This window comes from Schistocerca americana, chromosome 5 (genome assembly GCF_021461395.2).
Source record: "Schistocerca americana isolate TAMUIC-IGC-003095 chromosome 5, iqSchAmer2.1, whole genome shotgun sequence".
Classification (NCBI taxonomy): domain Eukaryota; kingdom Metazoa; phylum Arthropoda; class Insecta; order Orthoptera; family Acrididae; genus Schistocerca; species Schistocerca americana.
Window position 1 is genome coordinate 203,395,812 of NC_060123.1, and position 25,667 is coordinate 203,421,478.

General features: G+C 40.0%; 1 protein-coding gene across 1 annotated transcript in view; it reads right to left on the reverse strand.

Moving 5' to 3' along the window:
- The window catches only part of LOC124616792 (guanine nucleotide exchange factor subunit Rich), a 292,166-nt gene that overhangs the window by 83,670 nt on the left and 182,829 nt on the right, over positions 1-25,667 (reverse strand). Inside the window, exons 18-19 of the mRNA XM_047145207.1 lie at positions 1,426-1,610; positions 1,079-1,356 (exon numbers count right to left, since the gene is read on the reverse strand). Of these exons, the coding sequence (XP_047001163.1) occupies positions 1,079-1,356; positions 1,426-1,610 (463 nt within the window). The remainder of the gene's footprint in view (positions 1-1,078; positions 1,357-1,425; positions 1,611-25,667) is intronic.

Below are 25,667 nucleotides of genomic sequence, written 5' to 3' on the forward strand. Positions count from 1 at the left end.
ATAATCAAGTTCCTCCCACACTCGGCGCAGCATGTCCCCTTCAATGAGTTCGAAACTGTAAGGCTTCTGCTTTAGCCTTTCCCGTAAGATTTTCCAAACAGTCGGCTGTGATACGTTTAGCTCCCTGCTTGCTTTATTCGTCGACTTCCGTGGGCTACGCATGAAACTTGCCCGCATGCGTTCAACCGTTTCTTCGCTCACTGCAGGCCGACCCGTTGATTTCCCCTTACAGAGGCACCCAGAAGCTTTAAACTGTGTATACCATCGCCGAATGGAGTTAGCAGTTGGTGGATCTTTGTTGAACTTCGTCCTGAAACGTCGTTGCACTGTTATGACTGACTGATGTGAGTGCATTTCAAGCACGACATACGCTTTCTCGTCTCCTGTCGCCATCTTGTCTCACTGCGCTCTCGAGCGCTCTGGCGGCAGAAACCTGAAGTACGGCTTCAGCCGAACAAAACTTTATGAGTTTTTCTACGTATCTGTAGTGTGTCGTGACCATATGTCAATGAATGGAGCTACAGTGAATTTATGAAATCGCTTCAATCATTTGTAATAGCCCTGTATATTTAATATTTTATACTCATTCAACAACCATGAGCACCATTTCACTTGGTATCTGCGGAAGGTACATTAGCATATTTGTTTTTCTTTGGTTATTATAGTCTGTTCTTGTTTTTGACATGTTCGACATCCTGGAGGATATCCTCACTCAGAATCTTTAGGAACGAAAAGTACATCTAACCTAATTTAACTAGTGCAGTTTCATCAATTACTGCTTGTCACACAGTCACGTCTGGAAGTCTGGATGAATCTACAAAAATACATTTTATTTCTTAAGTAATATTTCTAGTAAAGGTTTTTGGTGTTGCCTGTCTTTCTAATTAGCTTGTTTTAAAGGGAAAAACAGTTTAAGTTTGTTACTGTAACACAATAATTTTTATGGAACAAACTATGCACAAAATGATGACCATATTATACACAATTAATTAAATACCAAGTTGTGGAAAACATACAGTCTAACAGAACTTGGACATTATTTGCACTAATTCTGGCATATTTGTGCATACAGTCATACCTGAATTTGACATACTTCGTTGCAAATAGTAAGACACAGGTTGAGTGAGAGCTGGGTATGGCCATGAGAAATCATTATGCAGTTGTTTTAAAGCAGCAACAAAATCTTCAACTCTGGCAACTCTATCCCTTTCTTTTGCCAGCCATGTGACTAAATGAAAATCCAAATGAGCTGCAAAATGTCCTAAATCTGCCAACTGTCGTGCAGAAAGTAAACGTCGAGCATGGCGCTGTAGTATCACATCAATAAAGAAGTCTTCAGCGGACTCGGAAGACTCTCTGAAAACACAATATGTTTCAGAACATGTAATTTATTAGAACTGACAAATGTAATGGAATAATCATTACCTATCATCTCCACGCCCAGTAGGAACAGACTTTTTTCGCCTTGTTGGGACTGATTTGCTGCTTTCTGTTCCACTACTATTTGACCTCAGGAGTTCGTGATGAAGCCCGCCAACACTGGGTGTTCCACTTTCCACTTGCTTAATCTTAGGTGTACTAGTTGTACTGAAGCTACGGCCTCGAGAAACCTATTAACAGAGTAAAGAAAGCTATGAAATTTTAACAAAAAAGTGAGAGCTTCAGTTATGACACAATTACATGAAAAAATTCTACATTCTGACATAATGGTCATAAATTAGTGTGACTATAATATAAGATGAATGTTTATTTGACACTACAATAGTGAATCCATAGTCACAGTACATAAATTTTTCTTTAAAAAGAAGGGGCTACATTACCAGTTTCAACAAACTACGTCATCATTTTCAAATTTCAATTTACATTTGAAAATGATGACATAGTTTGCTGAAACCAGTAATGTAACCACATCTTTGTAATGAAAAATACATGGATAATAACTGCAACCTTACTTGGCAAAATCTGATTTATTCAGTCAATTATTTCTATTGAACTTTAAGTGAAAGTTGCTTTCATCAAGCTGGAGTGAGAAGCAGAAATTCAGGATGATTCTAACTACAGAGAGAGACCATAGGCAATGAACTGCTTAATTCCTATATATTGTTACTTTGTTATTTCATGTTGTGTTCCCTGAACACACACTATTTGTTACTGAATTCCAAGGAAAAAAATTGTTTTTCAAAATTTGGTACACTAAAATATTACATACTTGGATGCTTCTTTCACAAACTGAGAAAGTAATGTGTCACAAAGAAGTGCCCTGCCTGAAGACTTTTCGGCTTCAGTCCAGCTCAGCTGCCACCACTTTTCATGCTTTAGTGTCATTCCATAATGCACAATTTTTAATATAAAAAGCATAATAATACACAATAAATAAATTAGTGAGGCTTACTTACTAAATGTAAGCTGTACCCAGTTTTGCTTGAATCATCAAATGGCTCTGAGCACTATGGGACTTGCTTGAATCATGCTTTCATCTTGACCTATCATGTGATATATCACACAATTAGATTCCCTGGTCATTACTTATTCCACCTCAATATCAGCTTGAACCTTGTGTGTCTGTGCATTTCAATCTGCCTTGTGTACAATGTGAGCATACATTCTACAATTTAACATAACATTACTTCAAACAGCATATCGAAGAAGTTGATCACTCTCTGGCATCAGCAACATTACATCTCATCGGAACGACATTCAGAAGGTGTATGGAGTAGTTCGTTCAGGAAAACAGGTACTTGTTTGAACATCCAACTTGAACAAACATTCTCCTACCATAACATCTGCCTGAACACAGCCAAGTACATGAAGCATGTTGCATTCACCTCAAAAACTTTGAAAGTTTCGGAGTCCCTAATTAAAACTGATAAAAATTTGATTTAAACTTATTTGTACACAGTTGGTTTAAGTACATCAGCTACATGATAGAAAAAAATGTTCTAATTAATAAATTATAGCTTACTGCTACAACTCATGGGAAAAGACCTAAATAAACTACATTCCTAACTCTGCAGAAACAGTAATAGTTTGTATGTTTACTTATTTAAATAAACATTCTTTTCACTTATAACTTTGTAAGTTACAGATAAATCACCTTGTTTGAAAGATACTGTATATTAATAGTCTTGTACACTTGAAAATGGCAACATAGTTACAACTGGCCACTAATTGTTTAAATACATACTTATCTATGCAGATAACAACAATATTAGGATAAGAATATATTGCTAGTAACTGTAAATATGACTCGTTGAGTTGCAGACAACTTAACGGGTCATCTTTATGGTGAATAGCAATTATCTGTTTCCTAATATTGTTAATATTCTAAACTGGAATTTTGATTGTTTTATCTATACAAATATACAGTCTCAACAGAAATAATATTGCCTTTCAAGAAATTTTCCCATGAGCATACACAATGATAAGCCAAATCATCAATACTGTTGCCCACCATGAGATCGAATACCACCCAGTGGCATTGTGGGCATGCAACTTTGAAAGGGAAGTGTATATGCAAAATAGAGATGAATGGTGAATCTCACTAACAGCGATAGACACTGCAAACAGAGAAATCCACTAACATAAGCAACTATCACAAAGGGTAGATTGTGAAGTCCGCTCAATGTGAGACTGGATGGCTGGTCAAGAGTCTGTTGCGAGCATCTATGGAAAATATTCGACAGACAGTGATGCCACGAGTAGGTAACAAGGTGTTGGATGTTCAGCCTTAATCACAGTACATGGAAGTTGAAAGTTGACCCATTCTATAAAACAGGATAGACAGCAATCTGCGGCAGATCTGATGACACAATACAATGCTGGTGCAGGAACAGTATTAAACATGGGACTTTGTAGCAGATGGCCACTACATATTTCCATGTTGATATGATGTCATCATCAATTACAATTGCTCTGGACATGGATAATTGAGACTGGACAGTGGATCAATGTAAACATGCCATCTGATCAGATCAATGATGTTTCATGTCACACCAGGCCAATGGTAATGTCCAGGTATGCCGCCATCCAAGCAAATGGCTGCTTGAAACATACTCCGCACCACAGATGCAGACCGGAGCTATATGGTACATTCATCTGGCCTTCCCTGGGACCTACCATAAGTTCTGTGACAAGCTAGGCTAAGACTTCCTGGACTTGTGCCTTAGGGTTGAGAACTGTTGCGTCCTCCTTAATGGGTCAGATGTGCACTATACATCAGAGGCGGCTACCAAGGTAGCTCACTGCGTGTGGGGTACACACACAAGTCCTTTAAATTAGATGGTTCTCCATCCAAGCTAGATAACAACAGTTGTAAGAAACCCAGAAGTATTAGTGTAAGATCAAAAAGAAATGTCTCTCACAGATGAGAGTATTAAAATCCTAGTGGTTAACTGCCAGAGCATTTGCAACAAAGTGCCAGAGTTTGAAGTGCTTCTGAAAACCAGTAAAGCTCACATATACTATGTTAAGTAGGCTGGTTGAAGCCTGCAATTGACAGCAGTGCATTACTGTACTGTGTCATGCATTGTTTGTCGCATTCTCATAATGAGTGTTTACGGCCTGTCGCCTCTCGCGGCATGGCTTGCTTTTGTGCGTGCTACCGCCGCTTACAATTAAAAAAAGAGAGAGAGAGAGAGAGAGGAATCGTCTCATTAGCAAAACAATGGCAAGAGACTGCTATTTGTTGTTACTTACACTGCTGCTTTCTTTGATAATGATCAACAAGAACCAACAAATATGATAGAAGATGCTGTGAACGAGAGTTTAGTGAATATTTTTCTCCATTTGAAAATCTTTGCAGATGCCTCTTTAGTACATTACATTCTGCACAGAAATTAGAGTCATCTTAGATTTAAAAATCTAGTCAATTGCCGTGCTTCATTTCTGACTGTATCACTATTAGACATAAGAATAATATGAATATAAACATGACATGATATGTATATTCTTCCACGTTTGCTGTTGTCTAACTCTAGTTTTGTAGTATATTAGGCAGACAGGATTTAAATGAGATAGCAGCTAACACGAAAGAATACATGGCAAAATGTTTATATTCGTATTATTCTTATGGTGAAGAGAATACAGCATGTGGTTCACAATTCATAAAAGTTCCTATTAGCAACCATCTCTTCTCACAAGCAGGAAAAAATTCTGAACGCAGAGTTGGCCATATTGACGAACATCCCAAACAGTCTTGCCAGTCGGATTTTCGTAGTACATTGAAATGCTGCTACATTCGAAGATGAAATTTGTATTTACTTTGTTGGATAATGTATGAAAATGCAGTGGTTGATCTTGGGGCAGAGAAAAAAGCTCTTCTTCCACCTTTTTTTTTTAAATTTATTTACTGACGCAGAGGTTTTGGCGCCCGTACTTATCTTTGTGCCTGCAAAGCATGCCTGCGTAGTGCTACATATATTTGCCGACAGAAGTTAGTTGTGGCGGCACCTACCAACATTTTCCAGAACTTCCGCTTACTTTGCACTCGATTCTAAGCCGCAGGCGGTTTTATGGATTACAAAAACCGGAAAAAAAGTGTGGCTTAGATTCGAGTAAATACGGCAAGTCCACATTGAAACAGGTATCAATGACCAGGATGCGGTTGTGACAACAATGATTACCAACGTACAAAAGACAACTAAAACAAGCAGAAAGATATATATGTTCAGTAAACTAGATAAAAACGTCAGTAGTGGCATATCTCAAAGAGGAAGCTGAAACTTTCAGCACACACCAGGGTCATGTACAGGAATTACGGCTCAGGCACTGGCTGGATACGTACCTAGTAAATAATTGATAATGGGAGAAACACTCCACAGTATACAGTTACTGTAAAGAAACTTCTAAAAAAAAAAAAACAGAGACTACTGAGTAATAGGTGTAAACAAAGCATAGAATTATACATAAGGAGGTACTAAATGAAACATGTACGGCTGTCAAGAGAGCAATGCGTGAAGGCTTCAATGACTTAACATAGCAGAATACCGTCAAATGATCTTTCACAGAAACCAAAGAAATCCTAGTCATACATAAAGACTGTTAGTGGCAGCAAAGTTAGTGTACAGTGCCTAGTGAATGAGACAGGAACTGAAATTAAGACGAGCAAGCAAAAGTTGAAATACTTAACTCTGTTTTTACAATACGAGAGAAGGAAAGCTGCTACTCACCATATAGTGGAGATGCTGAGTTGTGGTAGGCACAATAAAAAGATTCACACAATCATAGCTTTCGGCCATTAAGGCCTTTGTCAGCAGTACACACACACACACACACACACACACACACACACTCATGCAAGTGCAACATGCACACCCGTCTGCAGTCTCAGAGAACTGTAATTTCATTTACTGATGTGAAAAAAAGAGCACTGCTGCTATATTGTCTTCCCAGCTGACTTCTCTTGCTATATTGACTGGAACTAGACAGTGAGTTTGTGTGTTAACTGGTTATCATTAAAAAATCTCAAATGTTTTCTTGAATATAGACAACATCATTTTGCAATCTGTTTCATTGAAAGTAATACTGAAAGTGTCCATTTTTGGTCAAGGTGAACTATTTAAGTACAGAGGCTTTTTGTTGGGTTTACAAACTTTTTAAGCACAATTTTGTGTGGGATTTCAATTCAGTGATCATATCTGATAGAAGCTGCAGTCATTTTAATTTAAAAAGTCTGATATTATTCCTAAATAATGCTTCCTGAAGGGAAAACATTATTTCTTTCCATAGTTCATTAAAAATTACCAAAATAATGTTATGGCAAGCTAACCGTGGGTTGTAGCTACTTTAAAAAGTACTATAATAAACGAAAATCATAGCATTATTATCTTTTTCATGCACTCATTTACAAAAATGAAATATTTTCACTTTCTGGCCCCAGTTTCTCTTATTGCATTACTACCAAAGACAAAATTCTCTGTGTTTGATTTATGTAACTTACAGCTTGACGGTTACAAGATTCAGAAACTAAGTTCAACATTCCAAGTTACACAGACAGTAATGTTATAAGAGAACAGCCAGTGCACTACTGAGTACCTCATTTTATCTGTACCCTTTATTAAAGAATATCAACAATGTAGGAAAAGACAGATTGCTATTTACTGCAAAAAAGTCACATTGTGACGACACAAGCTCTATGGACTTCCGTCCCCAAGAAGATCACTGCAAGAACAGTATCTCTGGACCTTGGGCAGTGTGAGCTGAGACGCCAAGTGTTTAAGTTGTATCTGTCCATATAATGTGTATAAATAAATAGTGTGCATGTGAATCGGTAACACTGACAGTCATTACACATTATGAAGATTGTGTCAGTTACCCAAATCTTACAACATCAATTTGCAGACAGGCACAATTATAAGACACTCACACACAGCTTTCAGCCACAGCCATCATCAATATAGCCCCCCCCCCCCCCCACCCTGCGCGCGCGCGCACACACACACACACACACACACACACACACACACACACACACACACACACACACACACATTCTGGCCCGAGATACTGGTGTTGGTGGTCATGCATGAGGTGTGCTTTGTGTGTGTGTGTGTGTGTGTGTGTGTGTGTGTGCGCGCGTGCGCGCGTGTGTGTGTGTGTGATAAAGGCTCTGGCCGAAAGCTATATGTGAGTATTTGTTAACTGTGCCTGTCTGAAACTTGACGTGTCTTTTTTATGGTAAGGAGCAGTCTGTCTTTTTTATGGTAAGGAGCAATCTGTCTTTTCCCACATTGTTGATGTTCCTACCAGGAGTTTCCATTGTTTGGCTTTATTAAAGAAGAAATGATACTGGCAAAAAACTCACTGAAAATGAGGAAGGAAGCATGACTGGATTGGATCATGTATTCCCTAAGATTATAAAACATCTGAGAAACTCGGCTGCAGGCTGGCTTAAACATTTGCACACCAGTATTCTAAAATCAGGACAGATGCTGCGCCAATTCGAAATATCTAAAACTAATGCCAGGGAATCAAGTGAAGACCCAGCAAGTTACTTCCTAACAGCACCCTCTTATCTTACAAACTGCTTGAGAGGATTATTTATAGCAGAATGCACAGTCAGCATTCTTCTTCCTGAACAATATGGCTTTATAACTAGCTACAGATGCTGTAATCAAATTAACTTAGCTTTGACAATACACACTAAATCAGGATTCCATAAAGGACTAAAACAGAAGTTGCATTCATGGGCTAAACTGCTGCTTACGTCACAGTGGGAGATATTGTCTCATGAAGCTACACTAAACATTTCCCTTTGAAAGGTTAACAGGTTCATGAAGATCATAAAGAAATCTATGCTTCAATAAAACTAGTCAGCCATCAAGTATTAAAAAAAAAGTGCTACCACAACATTTCAATTTAGCATGTCTTCTATTTAATCCTTATACTTCTGACATGCCTGTAAAGCCTCGCAGAAATTATGCTATGCTGATGATGCGAAGGAGAACACGTTCTGATAGTGGCTTGCAACAGCTGAGTATATATTATAAGAAGTGGCAACTGTGTCAGATCCAGCTGGTTGCGCATTTCACCTCAGCAATCACCTAGCACATACAAAGCTTAATGTTTCACTTTGCAACAAACAAACACAGCAAACACCCAAAGTACCTTGGCATCATTCTGAACTGTGCTTTAGAACACAAAAAAGGCTTGCAGCTGACTGGGCAAAACCGAAGACCAGAAACAATATAATAAGGAAACTGACAAGAACATCCTGGTGAGTGCAATGATATCCTATTCACTGCTGTGCAATCCCTAGTGTGCTCAGCTGCACGGTATTGTGAACAAGTATGGTGTAGGAGCAGGTGCACACTAACAAAACATATGTCCATCTGAATTACTCAATGCATGGTGAATGCAGAATGCCTTATCAAGTAAATTTTTTTGTAGAATATTTTTGCCGAACACTGAAACATACATTCCCACCTTCACTCCATTGCATCTGAACACTGTTCTGCCAGACCTTAGAAGACAGCAGATGACAATTAAACACTGCAACAATCTTCATGCTCCCTTACTCCCAAGAGTAAGTCTACATCTAAATCTACATCAATGTACACTCTCCATAAGTGACTGTACTGTGCATGGCAAAGTGTACAGTGTACCACTACTATTCATTCCCCTACCTTTTCCACTCACAAATAGACAGGGAAAAAACAACTGTCTGTATGTCTCTACATGAGTCCTAATTTCTCTTATCTTGATGGTGCTTATGTGAAATTTATGTTGGTGGCAGCAGAATCATTTAAATGTCAGTTCTCTAAACTTTCTCAGTAGTGTTCCTCAAAAAGAATGTTACCTTCCCTCCAAGGATTCCCATTTAAGTTCTAAAAGCGCGTCTGTAATACTTATGCATTTTTTAGAACCTATTAGTAACATATCTAACAGCCCACCTCTGAATTGCTTCGATGTCTTGTCTTCTTGTCTCAGATGTACACTGAACACTGGCAATCAAGGACAACATACTGGGTTCTTGAACCACTCACATACTTGGGGGATCTACTTACCTTGGTTAACAGCCTGCAGTAGGGCACAATGTCATATGCTTTTCGGAACTCTAGGAATACAGAATTGGCCTGTTGCCCTCCATCCATAGTTTGCAGTACATCATATCAAAAAAAGGCAAGTAGAGTTTTACACGAGCAATGCTTTCTAAAACCAAGCTGATTTATGGATAGAAGCTTTTCTGTCTCAAGAAAATTTATTATATTTGAACTGAGAATATGCTATAGAATTCTACAGCAAACCAATGTTAAGGATATTGGTCTTTAATTTTGAGTCCATTTGTTTACACTTCTTATGTATAGGAGTCACCTGCATTTTCTCCAGTCATTTGGGATTTTGCTCTGGGCAACAGATATGCGATAAATGAAAACTAAGTAAGGGGTCAATGCCAACTAGATTGGCCATATGGGAGACTGTGCAATGGTCAAAAGACATTGTGTTTGTATAATTCTCCAGCATGAATGATTTCTTGCATGCAAAATATAAAACTTCAGCTTTCCTTTTGCTATCTTCTACTGCCACACAAGAATGGTCAATGGGTGACTGGAGAGAAGCCTTAGACTTGCTTAGCAATTTTACGTATGACTGGCATTCTCTACTGACTTTTGCCTGTCTTCATTTGTGTGTTCCCTTTTGAACCAAGAGTGCAACAGCCATTGCTTCCTCAGCATTTTTCGAATTTCATTCTTACACCATAGTTGGTCTTTCCCATCCTTAAGTCCACTTACTATGCATATACTTCTCCAGAGCATGATTTACAATGCATTTAAACTTTATCCATAATTCCTCTATGTCTCTTATAAAGGAATGAAATGATGTCAATTCATTGTCTAAGTGATATGTAACAACTGCTTACCTGCTCTTTCTAGCATAAATACTTTCCTAGCCTTCTTGACTGATTTAGTGCACATCGTCTCTAGGATGACATTATATTAGCTCACTCCGAAGATGACTGAATGGTATACAGCTGAAATATCTTAAGAAGAAATAGGATTTCTGCAGCTGCATGCTCAAAATTTAATGGAGTATTCTTTGTGCCACAAAAACAAGAAAATGCAAATCAACTGGATACTTGATAACAATCCATGCTCCAACCTGAAGCCACAAATATCTGTGTGAGGATGTGATCTACTGGTGCAGGGTCAACCAGTTCTGCTGGAGCAAGCATGTAAAGAGAGATGAAAGTATTTCAAAGTTTTACACTGTAATGGTTATGAACACCTCACTACATCAGCGTCATGGTCTGAACCAACAAGCAAGATCTGGTGCCAACTAAACAGGTTTTGAACAGGCCATATCAGAACTAAAGCTATCCTACACAAATGGGGTGTCATTGTTAGCCTTGAACGCTACTGTGGAACAGCAGAGCAGACTGTGAGGCAGAGTTTCCACCACCGCTCCAAGAAAAAAAATACTCTCAGAAATGGAGTGATGTCTTGGAAGCAACATCTGAAGCTGTTAAATTAACATAAAATGGTGAATGTGGAATGCTTTATCAAATAAATTTTTTTGTAGAGTTTGTGTTTTGTTTAATCCATAATTTCCAACTTTTTGGGATACTAATGTTTCTTTATGATCAGCACTGCAGAATCAAAATCCTTTTTGGGACTCAGTAGTGAAAGAAACTATGGCAATTCATTTGGAATGGAATTTAATTAATAGAGATAGCAGTTTCAACCTGGACAAAATAGGTAATCTGGAGTTTGCTTTAGTAAACGTGAAAAGATGTATCTAAAAGTACAGCCCATAGTGATATATCAATATCCCAGTAAGGATAGACCATGTAGTCACAAGTGCAATTTTGAATAGTTCTTTGTTGTCAAATAAAGTCTGCATGTTTGAACAGATGGAGTGAGTGCTGCAGCTTCAGTCTGCTGACTCATTCACAAGATGGCTGAAGGGTATACAGCTGGAATATTTGAGAAAGAAATAGGGTTTACTAAGTTGCATGCCTGAAATTTCATGGCTCATTCTTTGCACTGCAAAAACATGAAGATGCAAATCGAGTACCCTTTCTGCAAGCACAAGGTTTTAAGCGTTCAAAGTTTGGATAAGTTATTATATTTGAGAGTAAGATTATCAAGCTCTTTCAGCTTTTGATTACAGTACTAGAATCATGGCATAATTCAAAAATTTGCCAGGATAGTACACTCATCTTCCGTAAATAACAAAATCTTAACAAAGGCTGGTTCTGCTATTATTAAGGAGAGGATATGGTTTACATGCTGACGCTTGGATTTGGTTTCTAAACAACTATATCATCTGCACCTGGAGTTGTTTGTGGAGTTATCCTACAACTCACGGACTTGGATTGATGGTACGACGTAACTAAATCTGACTGGGTTCACATGATGGCCACAGTGAGACAGACTGTAAAGTTTAACAAACTTAAGATGTTTTCACAGCACGAAACTTACTCAGGCACCATCATTAATGTGAAGGGTAGGATTCTGGACAATGCAATGAACTTGTCATCCACACCAAATGTTTTGCCAACTCCCACAATAATCAGCACTGTCGCAGGAGTTTTTCATCCACTTTCCACAAACTCAGATGAAACAAGATGAGAGACTTTGTTAATACAGTATACAGGTTCAGTTCCTATGGTTTCCTTGTCTCTTGTGTTAACAATGCAAACTCCAGGTAGGAATATCAACAATGTAGGAAATGACAGACTGCTACTTATCTTAAAGATAACATGCCAAGTTGCAGACAGGTACACTCAAGACACTTACACATAAGCTTTCGACCACAGCCTTCGTCGGAAAAAAGGAAACACACACCATTCATTCACACAAACATACACACCTCACACACTCATAATCACCAACTCTGACAGCTCAGATGAGAATGCCACTGCTGGAATTAGCAGTCATGAGTGAGTGAGGTGTGCTTGCTTGTGTGAACGAATGGTCCGTGTTTCTCTTTTTCCAATGAAGGCTGAGGCCAAAAGCTTATGTGTAAGTGTCTTGATTGTGCCTGTCTGCAACTTGGCTTATTACTTTTATAGTAAGTAGCAATCTATCTTTTCCTACATTGCTGATACACCCTCATTCAGTCTTCCATGTTCCTGAAAGTTCTTCCCCTCGATGGAATCTACAGAATGTGAATGAATGAGCAAGATAGTATTTGAATACTCCAATAATTGGATTGGTTAGTTAGTTAGTTTCATGTTCATTGGATGATTTGCTTGATAAATCATAATGATTTCTTCTTCAGTAATCTTAAACAAGCAGTACGCATAAAGTGCACTAAAGACTCCTTTCCTTCTAATCCTGTCTGGTAAGTCTCCCCTGACCCAGGTTTCCAGCTGGCCGGAGTGGCCGAGTGGTTCTAGGTGCTACAGTCTGAAACCGTGTGACCGCTATGGTCACAGGTTCGAATCCTGCCTCGGGCATGGATATGTGTGATGTCCTTAGGTTAGTTAGGTTTAAGTAGTTCTAAGTTCTAGGGGACTGATGACCTCAGAAGTTAAGTCCCATAGTGCTCAGAGCCATTTGAACCAGGTTTCCAGGTGACTTTTCTAAAATGTACCCCTTTCCTAAACCTCCCCAGTTCTTTTCTTTCACTCCTCTCCCTTCCCCTTCAACTGTTCCACCAGGAGGAGGAGCCACTAACTCCGAAAGTTTGTAAAAGTTAATTTGTGTGTGTGTGTGTGTGTGTGTGTGTGTGTGTGTGTGTGTGTTTTCCCTGCTGCCACTTGGTGATTAGATATTTTTTATCTGTCCATTTAAATAATTGATTATTTTCATTGTTATAATTAAATATGAAGGATCCCAAGAATCAGCAATGGAATCACTTCTGCTCCTTTTGTAGATTTATAACTTATGCTAAAACATGAATGCTCATAAAGCTAACATATTTGCATATGACATCACAAATCTATCAAATTGGAAAATGAGGATTACAGTAAGTGGTAAACACCGTCAAAAAACAACTTAGGAACTGGCCACAGAATAATCCATTTGTAATAAACAGTAAAAAAACTGCCCCACTAAGTTTCAAAAGGCTCAAAACAAAGACATGAACAACCCATCTATCTCTAACAATGATGAACAAATAATAGAGGACAAACTAAATTCTTAGTATTATCCTTGCAAAGCAATTTTAAGTAATGTAAGTAAAACCTGCTAGCTAATTTCTTTGGTCACTGAAACCCTGCTTTACTGAGAAAACAGTAAAGTGTGCATATCTCGCCTACTTTCATTCTCGCCTTACAACTTTACTCAGATTACAAAGCTGCTAAGAAAAGATTTTGCATGAGCATAGATTGAGTCACTTCTATGTGCAACACAGAAGCCAGTAAATGACTGGAAACCACATGGCTTTTGTACAAGAGCTACATATATTGTCTGCCTACTCACACCTTGGTTGGGGCCGCCCACCATGCTCCAATTATAGAATTACTTCGAAACAAATAGGAAGTGATGAGAATTGCTACAGAGACTGTCCATATCATTCTGAGCATGTGTCGTAGTCAGATTAGCACAGTTCTTGTTCGTGTTTGCCGTTCCAATAATTCTTCTCTCAAATGTGTCACTTTTTTGAGTGAACAGGAAATTTTGGAAGTTTTAGAGCAAGAACTGAATAATTCTGGTTCAAAAAGAGTAATATCGGAGTGTGAATAGTGGGCAGAAGATTTAATATTCAGGAAAGCTGCAATCTTATACAATTTTACCTTGTTAATATTACTGCAACTGACATTTTTGGTAGTGTTTTTGTTATCAACTGACTTATTGGTCTTTGTCTCAACTTTTCTGCAGAGGAATCTGATGGTGAGCCTGAAGTTGTTCAGACTTTGTTTAGTCAACCAAGTATGTCCTCTGCAATACAGTCATCTACACATTCAAGAAAGAGGCAGCTAAGTTCTCAAAATAAAACAACTGATGCTAAATGAGGCTGGACTTTTGCTGACCATCAGCCTACTACGCCAGAGTTTTTTTGAAAAAAGTAGGGAAAGACCAACAGGTGATGAGCATTCTATCCATCTGGATGTATCTCTAATCTTATTTCCTCAACCCATGGTGAAGTGTATAGACTTCTTTAAAAAATAAAAAAAGGGAAAAGTTCAGTGTTGATGCATGAAAGTTTTTCTGCATCAACAGACTTGTAGGATGGCACTTCCCAGGGGGAAAAAAAAACAGCCACTCAGAAGGAAGAACGTCCAACAAGAGTGTGCAAAGTTGGTTTGGAAAAGACATATCAATCTAGTGGCACATCAGGGAGGAAGGAAATGACCTGATGGTGCTGAAAGAGAGCCAGCTGGAATCTCCCATCTGCTTTATTATACCTCTACAAATAATTGTTATTTTTTTATTTTACTTATTTTTCAATTTCTGTACATTTTCTAAGTAGTATGCAGGTTGTAAGTGCTCAAATATTTCAAAATCTTAAATAATACACCAATGAAAATAACCGCTACCTAATACAGTTTTTCCTTGCTATTATTCCTGCAAGTGATATTTCTGATGATGTTTTGGGTATCATACAACATATTTGTCTTTGTCTCGTCTTTTTTGCAGAGGAATCTGATGATGAGCCTGACCGAAAAGACAGAGACAGAGGGTGTATACTGGCAACACATGATATGCTGTTGCAGAACATGTTCTACAACACAACACGTGTGACCTCAGTGCCTGTTTTGAACATGTCACGTCTGGATTCTCCCCCCCCCCCCCCCCCCCCCCCCCCCCCCCCCCCCCCCCCGTCCCCAACACAGTTTCTCAGAGCTCCGCAGTGAGAACTGGCATTAAAAAATGTTCTTTGTTCTTAATTTACATTAATTTTTTCAGACCCAGCATTTCTTCTCAGTAACTGTTCCTTCCTTCACTCCTTTTTAGTTTTTTATATCTTTTATTTTTCCCCACCCCTATATCTACCTTGTATAATGTACTTAGCTTTAAGGCTGTAACTCTTGCAAGATGTTTGGTCAGTAATCTCAGTCTTGCTTAATACACTATCTTCCACTTTTAAGCTCCCTGGGTTTCAAATTCGATACAGTGCAGTCTTCTCTTCTCATCCTGCCTAGTAAGTCTCCCCTAACTGAGGTTCTGGCCGCCTTTTCTGCAGTTCTCCCCATTTCCTAAACCTCATCAGTCATTTTCCTTCAACCCTCTTCCTTCCTCTTCAACCCTTCTTCCAAAGAAGGAGCCACTGGCTCCAAAAGCTTCCACATTTCCTTAAGTTTTGTATCTGTTTGCTTCTGCCACTGCTTGGTGAGCAAATTTTTTACCTATCCAATTATACACTGACAAGCCGAAGAAACTGGTACATCTGCCTAATATTGTGTACGGCCCCCACAAGCATGCAGAAGTGCCCTAACACAATGTGGCATGGACTCGACTAATGTCTGAAGTAGTGCTGGAGGGAACTGACACCATGAATCCTACAGGGCTGTCCATAAATCTGTAAGAATACGAGGGGGTAGAGATTTCTTCTGAACAGCACGTTGCAATGCATCCCAGATAGCTCAATAATGTTCATGTCTGGGGAGTTTGGTGGCCAGCAGAAGTGTTTAAACTCAGAAGAGTGTTCCTGGAGCCACTTCTGGATGTGTGGGGTGTCTCATTGTCCTGCTGCAATTGCCCAAGCCCATCGGAATGCACAATGGACATGAGTGGAAGTAGGTGATCAGACAGGATGCTTCTGTATGTGTCACCGGTCAGAGGCATATCTAAACGTAACAGGGGTACCATATCACTCCAACTGCACACACCCCAAACCATTACAGATACTCCACCAGCTTGAACAGTCCCCTGATGACATGCAGGGTCCACAAATTCATGAGGTTGTCTCCATACCCGTACACATCCATCTGGTCGATACAATTTGAAATGAGACAAGTCCAACCAGGCAACATGTTTCCATCATCAACGGACCAATGTTGGTGTTGATGGGCCCAGGCGAGGCATAAAGCTCTGTGTTGTACAGTTATCAAGGGTACGCAAGTGGGCCTTCGACTCCAAAAGCCCATATAGCTGACGTTTTGTTGAATGGTTCACACACTGACACTTGTAAATGGTCTAGCATTCAACTCTGCAGCAATTTGTAAAATGGTTGCACTTCTGTCACGCTGAACGATTCTCTTCAGTTGTCGTTGGTCCCATTCTTGCAGGATTTTTTTCCAGCCACAGCAATGTTGCAGATTTGATGTTTTACCGCATTCCTGATACTCACGGTACACTTGTGAAAGGATCGTATGGAAAAATCCCCACTTCATCGCTATCATGAAGATTCTGCATCCTATCGCTCATACGCCGACTATAACACCATGTTCAAACTCACTTAAATCTTGATAACTTGCCACTGTAGCAGCAGTAACTGATCTAACAACTGTGCCAGACACTTATTGTCTTATATAGGCATTTCCGACCGCAGCACCATATTCTGCCTATTTACATATCTCTATATTTGAATACACATGCCTATATCAGTTTTCTTCGGTGCTTCAGTGTATTATATTTTCAAAAACTATGTATGTATTTATGGAGTTTGTGACAGCTCATTAGAAAGGCTGGCAATACAACTTTTCACCAACATATTTCAATTTCCATGAAACTAACTTATCAGATAACTAACGTTGAAGTTCAAAAGGAGCTACAATACAAATTGCACATTTTGCCCCTGTGCTTGTTAGATTCCAATCTTTACGATTATACTTTCGTTGAACTAATTTTCATGCACAAGATGACATACTTTACAAATTTATTAAGCCATTAATTTGGATTTTTGTATCACTTACCTTACTTTTCAATGAGGCAACTGTTCTCATAATCAAGGTATTCCAAATGTGGAAGCACAAAATGATTTCATAAACTTTTCTAATTTCCTAGATCACCACATATTTCATAAACAGAATTACTTTCAATACTCCATAATCCATTCTGATTGGCAAAATCTAACCTAACCATTTTTCAAATGTCTATGTAGTTTCCGAGATCGCAAAATGTTCGTACACCAGTCTTTAAATAGTTGGATGTTACCCAAAATTTTCAGTCTGGGTTCAGATTCAGCAATGGTAACATTACATGCAACAAATCATAAGAAGTCTACAGGTGGAAAGTAAACATTTAAAATCTGTGCTTTATCATGAAAGTCCTGGTGAAGCAAATAAACATGCATACCTATGTTGAAAGGGTCTGAAAACTGCTAGTATTCGCCCAACACCTAAGTGCAATTTTGAGAAACCACAACCAGCCTGAATAGCATTTAAAGTTGATTTACCATTTGAGTTCTATCTCTCCTGTGTTGCTGATTTACCACGTTGACATTCACACAACTATGCATTATTTGCTAAATTTGCATTTAACATTTCTATGAATAACATCAGACTATGTACATATGATTAACAGTGTGTGTGGATTTTATGATGCCTTTTATCAAGCAGTTGTTGTGCTAAGTCTTTTAAACTGACAAATGCCTGGTATTGGGCTATGTACTTTGTGTTCAGTCAACTCGGTGATACTCTAAAAACTCGAGTGTGTGCACTGTTTAAACAATTCACGACCACTGTGTTCTGCAAATACTGTGTCTAAAAAGGATTGTAATTTCAGACATTAATGGTATTTGCCACTGTGGTACTGTGTCGTAATAGTGCAGATGTCTCCTTGCACAGAAACATTTGATACTGTAACGTTCCCTAGCAGCACACACACTATTAATAAAATGAAATGACATTTAATTGTATTATGTACGCCGCTATGAAGCAATTCGTATGTACTGTAATTGTTTAACAAAAAATATTATTTAATTTTGTATAAAGAACGTTGGTTATTATTGTAATATTTTCTGTAATAATATTCTCGATGTATTTATGATTGTAATATTTCTATACTCATAATGTAATTATGAAATATGTTAATATCTGTGATGAAAAAATGTAAAATATAGCCACAGAGGAAAATAATGTTGTAAGATTACAAAGAGATATTTATTATCAGCAATACTATAAATAGCACTACATAATGTGCATTCTTTGTTGTCTTCCTCGAGAGCTGAGAGAGAGAGGAAACTGTGACGTAGCATTATATGAATGAGTAGACTTCTTTTGTCTGTATCTATCTTTAGTCGCCATTAGAGGAGAAATTATAAAGGTGTGTAATTTTAATTATTGTTATGGTCTAAATACATTATAATTTATCAAAATTGTGTATTACTAATGTAAATTAGCTTGCCCATGTCATCTATAATATTTCTTTAAAGAATTTTCAGCATTTTTAGCGATTATCGTTGGTGTTGCTGGGCTGTGCCGCGACCGAACGATTTGCAGCAGTGCCACATTTAAAAAATTGTTCCGCTATAAAATTAACCAAACCCGTAAATCGGGAGCAGGTAAAATTAACAGTGAATTACAAAATATTTTTCTTTTACAGCGATCCTGAGGCTGACTGGATTTATTACTGGTTTTACATTTGTGCATTCATAGGCGGATAATTAACATTGAAGTTGTTAATCTGTTGGTTCTTTCAATTTCTAAAGCAAATAACTTAAACATATAGTGAAGTGTGTTTTGTCAATGATAATTAAATGTTCAGGTCGGCTTGGCAATATTTAACCATTTTATGCTAACAGAGACAGTCTTGTGTTCCATAGCTAACGCCGGGAAAGAATTCAGTAAATATTTAAAAACCCGCTGCATCTAGAAAATGTGTGCCAAGGCCGAAATACGTAAAAAATTTAATTTAAATAATTTTCAAAGTCATAAATGTTATTAATCAGTTAGTTTGAATTTATCAGCATGAGAGGGTTGCTAAAGTTCACGTAATTTTAAATGTGCTTAATTCTGTCTAAATGAATTTTTATTACCACACATAAAAAAGGGGTTCTACAACAAAGTTCGTACTGAAAGATTGTGTCTAAAAAGGATTGTAATTTCAGACATTAATGGTATTTGCCACTGTGGTACTGTGTCATAATAGTGCAGATGTCTCCTTGCACAGAAACATTTGATACACACCCAGATCTGATCATCACAGTGTTTTTGGTGGCAATAAATGTGAAAAAAGCCATGGTACCTGGAAATCTATATAGTATACTTCATTTGCACAATTTCTAGAAATCAATTTACAGCTGTTCGACAAGACTTAGATTGCTGAGACTCCGAGGGTTTAACAGGCAGTGCAGGCAGTGTCATGACTGTAACATACCACTCTGCATGCCAGAATGCTTCAAAATTTTTCACATTTGAGGCAGTTACCAGTGAAATTAAGTATCAACTGAAAAAATATTTGCTTTGTAACAAACATTTTACTTTATTATGAAAAGGAAAGTTGCAATTCACCATATAGCGGAGATCGTGAATCACAGATAGGCACAACAAAGAGACTGTCGCAATGTAAGCCTTTGGCTATCAAGGTCTTTGTGAAAAACAGACAGACAGACACAAACACACACACGCGAACACACACATGCAAACGCAACTCAGTCACACATGACTACAGTCTCTGGCAGCTGAAGCCACACTGTGAGCAACAGCAGCAGTACAGGATAGGAGTGGCAACTGGGTGGAGGTAAGGAGGAAGCTGGGATGGCGAGGGATAGCAGGGTAGGGTTTGGGGACAGTGAAGTGCTTCTGTGAAGCACACAAGGATGAGTTTGAGAGAGGCTAGGGCAGCTAAATGCAGTTGGGAGATTAGACGGAGGGCAGGGGAGAGGTATGGGAGGAGGAGGGGGGGGGGGGGTGTTTGCAGAAAAGAAAAGCAGTAAAGAGATTGGGTGCAATGATGACTGTGTAGTGCTGGAATGGGAACAGGGAAAGGACTGGATGGTTGAAAAAATGACTAATGAAGGTTTAGGCCAGGATAGTTGTTACAGAAACACAGGCTATATTGGAAAGAGAGTGTTCCCACCTGCGCAATTAAGAAAAGCTGGTGTTGGTGGGAAGGATCCATACGGGACAGGCTGTGAAGTATTCATTGAAATGAAGGACGTCATGTTGGGCAGTGTGCTCAGCAACAGGGTGGTCCACTTGTTTCTTGGCTACAGTTTGTCGGTGGACACTTATGCGCACAGACAGCTTGTTGGTTGTCATGCTCACATAGAATGCAGCACAGTGGTTGCAGCTTAGCTTGTAGATCACATGACTGATTTCACAGGTAGTCCTGCCTTTGATGGGAGAGTTTATGTTTGTGACTGGACTGGAGTAGGTGGTGGTGAGAGTATGTATGGGACAGGTCTTGCATCTAGGACTATTACAGGGATATGAGTCACAAGGTAAGTGGTTGGGAGCAGGGGTTGTGTAGGGATGAACGAGTATATTGTATAGGTTCGGTGGATGGCAGAATGGCCTTCAAGACTGCAAAAAAGATGGCAAAAAGAGCAGTGGCAAAAGAAACGGCTAAGGCAATGGAAGAGGTGTATGAAGAGCTAGAAAGAAGACAGAATGACAGGTAACTCCTATGGATTGCTAAAGCAAGAGGTAAGGTGACTAAGGACATAACATCAATGAGGCAGATAAAGGATGAATCAGGTGTAGTATTACACAATCTTGTGAAAATCCTGAATAGGTTGTGGGAGTACTTTGAAAGGCTAATGAAAGAGGAAAATGTACGAGAGAAGTATGAGGATGGAGATATAAATGAACGAATGACTCAAAGTATAAGTAGGGAAAAAGTCGAACACACAATGAAGAAAACGAAAAATGGGAAGGCCCTAGGGGAAGATCAAATCCCAATATAAGGATGGAAAATTCTGGGAGAACAGGGGACTGATATTACCTGGGGTCTAATGCAGAAGATCTGGAAAGGAGAAAGAATGCTGCTTGCGTGGAGAAGCCGTACTTGCTCCGATACATAAGGGGAAGTGGGATCTCCAAAACTGTAGCAATTATAGAGGGATAAAACTGATGTCCCACACAATGAAGATCTGGGAAAGGATAATTAAGAAGAGGTTGTGTCTAGAAACTGAAGTATGTGAAGAACAGCTTGGATTTATGCTGGGAAGAGGAACAACTGATGCAATATTTGCACTAAGGCAACTGATGGAGAGGCACAGAGTAGTACAAGCTGAACTGCATATGGTCTTTATCGATATTGAGAAGGCATATGACAGTGTGCTGAGGCAAGACATTTAGAGATGTCTGAAAAGTAAATGCCTGCCAGAAAAATATATCAGGGTGATGGAAGACATGTACAAAGGCGCAAAGACAAAAGTCAGGAGCAGTGCAGGTGCAACAAAGGCATTTCCAGTGTGAGTAGGACCCAGGAGGCACTTTAAGACAAGCTTGAACAGTGGAGAAAAGCTCTAGAGGAAAGGGGAATGAGAATTAGCAGGGTGAAAACAATGTGTATGTGTACCAAGAATGCCAAAGATCTATATAATTAACCTGCCAGGAGAACAACTGTCGCTGGTCAAGAAATTTAAATACCTAGGCTCTTAAATGCAAAGTAATGGAGGACTGGAGGCCGACATACAGCACAGGATAAATAGTGAATGAATAAACTGGAGGAAATTGAGCGGAGTACTGTGTGATAAGAAGGTTAGCTGCAGAATGAAAGGAAAGCTTTACAAGTGTGTGGTGAGGCCTGCAATGCTGTATAGTGCAGAAACTTGGCCAACTACAAAATCCCAAGAGAAAAAGATGGAAGTGGCAGAAATGAGAATGTTAAGGTGGATGAGTTGGATGACACGGAAGGATAGACAAAGGAATGAGTACATCAGGGGAACAGTAAAAGTGGGGCCCAGAGGGAAGAAGATCCAAGAAAGTAGGCTAAGATGGTATGGACATGCCCAGGAAGAGGGGAGTAAAATGTGGGGAGAAGAATTGAAGACCTGGAAATCGAAGGATCAAGGAGAAGAGGGAGACCAAAGCTGAGATGGAAAGACAAGTTAGCAAGGGACCTACGGGAGAAAGGATGGTTCAGAGAAGAAGCACTGGATAGGCATTTATGGAAGAGAAGGATCCAGCAGAGCAATGCCTACCCCACATGATGTGGGAAAAGGCTGAGATGGTGATGGTGGTGCTGGTGGTGGTGGTGGTGGTGGAGGAGGAGGATGGCGGAATACCACTGTGGGATGGTTGGGAAGGATAGTGGACAGGACATTTCTCATTTCAGGGCACGAGAGGTAATCATAAACCTGGCGGAGAATGGAATTCAGTTGCTCCAGTTGTGGGTGTAACTGAATTATGAGGGGAATGCTCCTCGGTGGCCAGATGCTGAAACTTTGTGAGAGACTGGAAAGATAAGACCCAGGAGATTTGTTTTTGTACATGACTGGGAGGGTAATTACGGTCTGTGAAGGCCACAGTGAGACCCCCGGTATATTTCAAGAGGGACCGCTTGTCACTGCAGATGTGCGACCAGAGGTGGCTAGGTTGTGTGGAAGGGACTTCTTGGTATGGAATGATTGGCAGCTGTCAAAGTGGATGTATTGCACGTGGTTAGTGTGTTTGATATGGACATATGTGCTGATTTAGTGGTCTTTGAGGTGAAGGTCAACATCTAAGAAGGTGGTTTGTTGGGTTGAGTAAGACCAGGTGAAGCAAATGGGGGTGAAGCTGTTGAGGTTCTGGAAGAATGTGGATAGGGTGTTCTCACCCTCGATCCAGATAAAGATGTCATCAATGAATCCGAACCAGGTGAGGGGTTTATGATTCTGGGTGTTTAGGAAGGATTCCTCCAGATGGCCCATGAATAGGTTGTCATGTGATGTTGCCATGCGGTTTCCCAAAGCCGTACCCCATATTTGTTTGTAGGTAATGTCTTCAAAGAAGTAGTAATTGTGGGTCAGGATATAGTTGGTCATGGTGACTAGGAAGCAGGTTGTTGGTTTGAACACTACCTCTCCCAATACCTGATGGATTGCAAACCAACAACCTCTTTCCTAGTCGCCGTGACCGACTATATCCTCACCCACAATTACTTCTCCTCTGATGGCATTACTGACAAGCAAATATGGGGTACGGCTATGGACTTCCAGATGGCACCATCCTATGCCAATCTATTCATGGGCCACCTAGAGGAATCCTACCTAAACACTCAAAAACCTAAACCCCTCAACTGGTTCAGATTCATCGATGACATCTTTGCAATCTGGAAAGAAGGTGAGGACACCGTATCCACATTCTTCCAGAACCTCAACAGCTTCACCCCCATTGGCTTCATTGGTCCCACTCAATCCAACAAACCACCTTCCTAGATGTTGACTTCCACCTCAAAGATGGCTACATCAGTATCTCTGTCCATATCAATCCTACTTACCACAGGCAATACCTCTACTTCGACAGCTGCTGCCCGTTCCATACCAAGAAGTCCCTTCCATACAGCCTAGCCATACGTGGTCATCATATTTGCAGTGACAAGCAGTCATTCCCAATCTTGTACAAAAACAATCTCCAGTGTCTTACCTTTCCAGTCTCCCTCTGGCCACAGAGGAGCATTCCCCTTGTAAGTCAGTACCACCAAGAAATGTAGCAACTGAATTACATTCTCTGCCAGGGTTTCAACTACCTCACTTCATTTTCTGAAATGAGATATGTCCTGCCCACTATCCTTCCCACCCCTCCCACAGTGGTATTCCACCATCCACTGAGCCTATCCCATGTACTAGTCCATCCCTACACAACCCCTGCTCCCAACCTCTCACCTTGTGACTCATATCCCTGTACTAGACCTAGATGCAAGACCTGTCCCATACATACTCCCACCACCACCTACTCCTACACGGTCACAAACATAACCTATACCATCAAAGGCTGGGCTACCTGTGAAACCAAACATGTGATCTACAAGCTAAGCTGCAACCACTGTGCTGCATACTATGTGGGCATGACAACCAACAAGCTGTCTGTGCGCATGAGTGGCCACAGACAAACTGTAGCCAAGAAACAAGTGGACCACCCTGTTGCTGAGCACACTGCCCAACATGACGTCCTTCATTTCAATGACTGCTTCACAGCCTGTCCCGTATGGATCCTTCCCACCAACACTAGCTTTTCTTAATTGCTCTCTCTCCAATATAGCCTGTGTTCCTGTAACCATCCTGGCCTAAACCTCCATTAGTCATTTTTTTCACGCATCCGGTCTCTTCCCTGTTCCCATTCCAGCACTACACAGCCATCATTCCACCAACACATCCAGTCTTCTTTACTTCTTTCCTTTTCGCAAGCGCCCCCCCCCCCCCCCCGCCACCTCTTCCCTGCTCTCTGTCTAATCTCCCAACTGCACCTAGCTGCCCTAGCCTCTCTCCAACTCATCCTTGCATGCTTTCCAGCAGCACTTCACTGTCCCCAAACCCTACCCTGTTATCCCTCCCCCTCCCCACCTCAGCCTCCTCCTTACTCCCACCCAGTTGCCACTTGCCACTCCCATCATGCACTGTTGCTGTTGCTCGCAGTGGGGCTTCAGCTGCCAGGTGCTGCTGTTTTTTGTGTGTGTGTGTGTGTGTGTGTGTGTGTGTGTGTGTGTGTGACAAAGGCCTTCATGGCCGAAAGCTTATGTTGTGACAGTCTTTTTGTTATGCCTTCCTGTGACTCAGCATTTCTGCTCTATGGTGAATAACCACATTCCTTTTAATAATATTGTTACATTCCATCATGGGTTTTCCATTGTTTCAAAAATTTTACTTTCTGTTTTTGTTATTATTAAGGTTGTCAACAGACAGAGAATTAAAATAAATATGTAACACAAACCTTGATGATGGCTCTTTTACAGAATATATAATTCTTCTTCTTACTGGCCTTATCCCGAGTCTTCAGGGGATCAGCTTGTTTATCTGGATTTGGCAATGTTAATGGCAGCGGATGGCCAGATGTTCTTCTGACCCCGCCCCCCTCACAAACCGAAATTGATTGTGTACCCCATCTGTTTCCATTTAGCGTTAGTCATAGGAAAGTGTAAGGCTGTTTTTGAAATGTTTGCAAATTGTGTGACGCAGTCGGGATGTGGATACCAGCCGCTTATTCACCCAGTCGGATGTGGGAAACTGTCTAAAAACCACATCCAAGATGGCCGGCACACCAGCTCTTGTCATCACCTTCTGGCTGGATTCAATCTGTGGCCAGTGCAACTCCCTAAAGTCTGGAAGTGACATGCTAAAATGCATAAACTAGCTACCGACATTTTTAAAAATGCCATAAATGGCCAGTTGTTCAGTCGCATAATTGATACAGGTGGCTGGTCTTCAAAGTGTTATATATTAGGCCACACTTTGGGGAAACACTTAAGCAG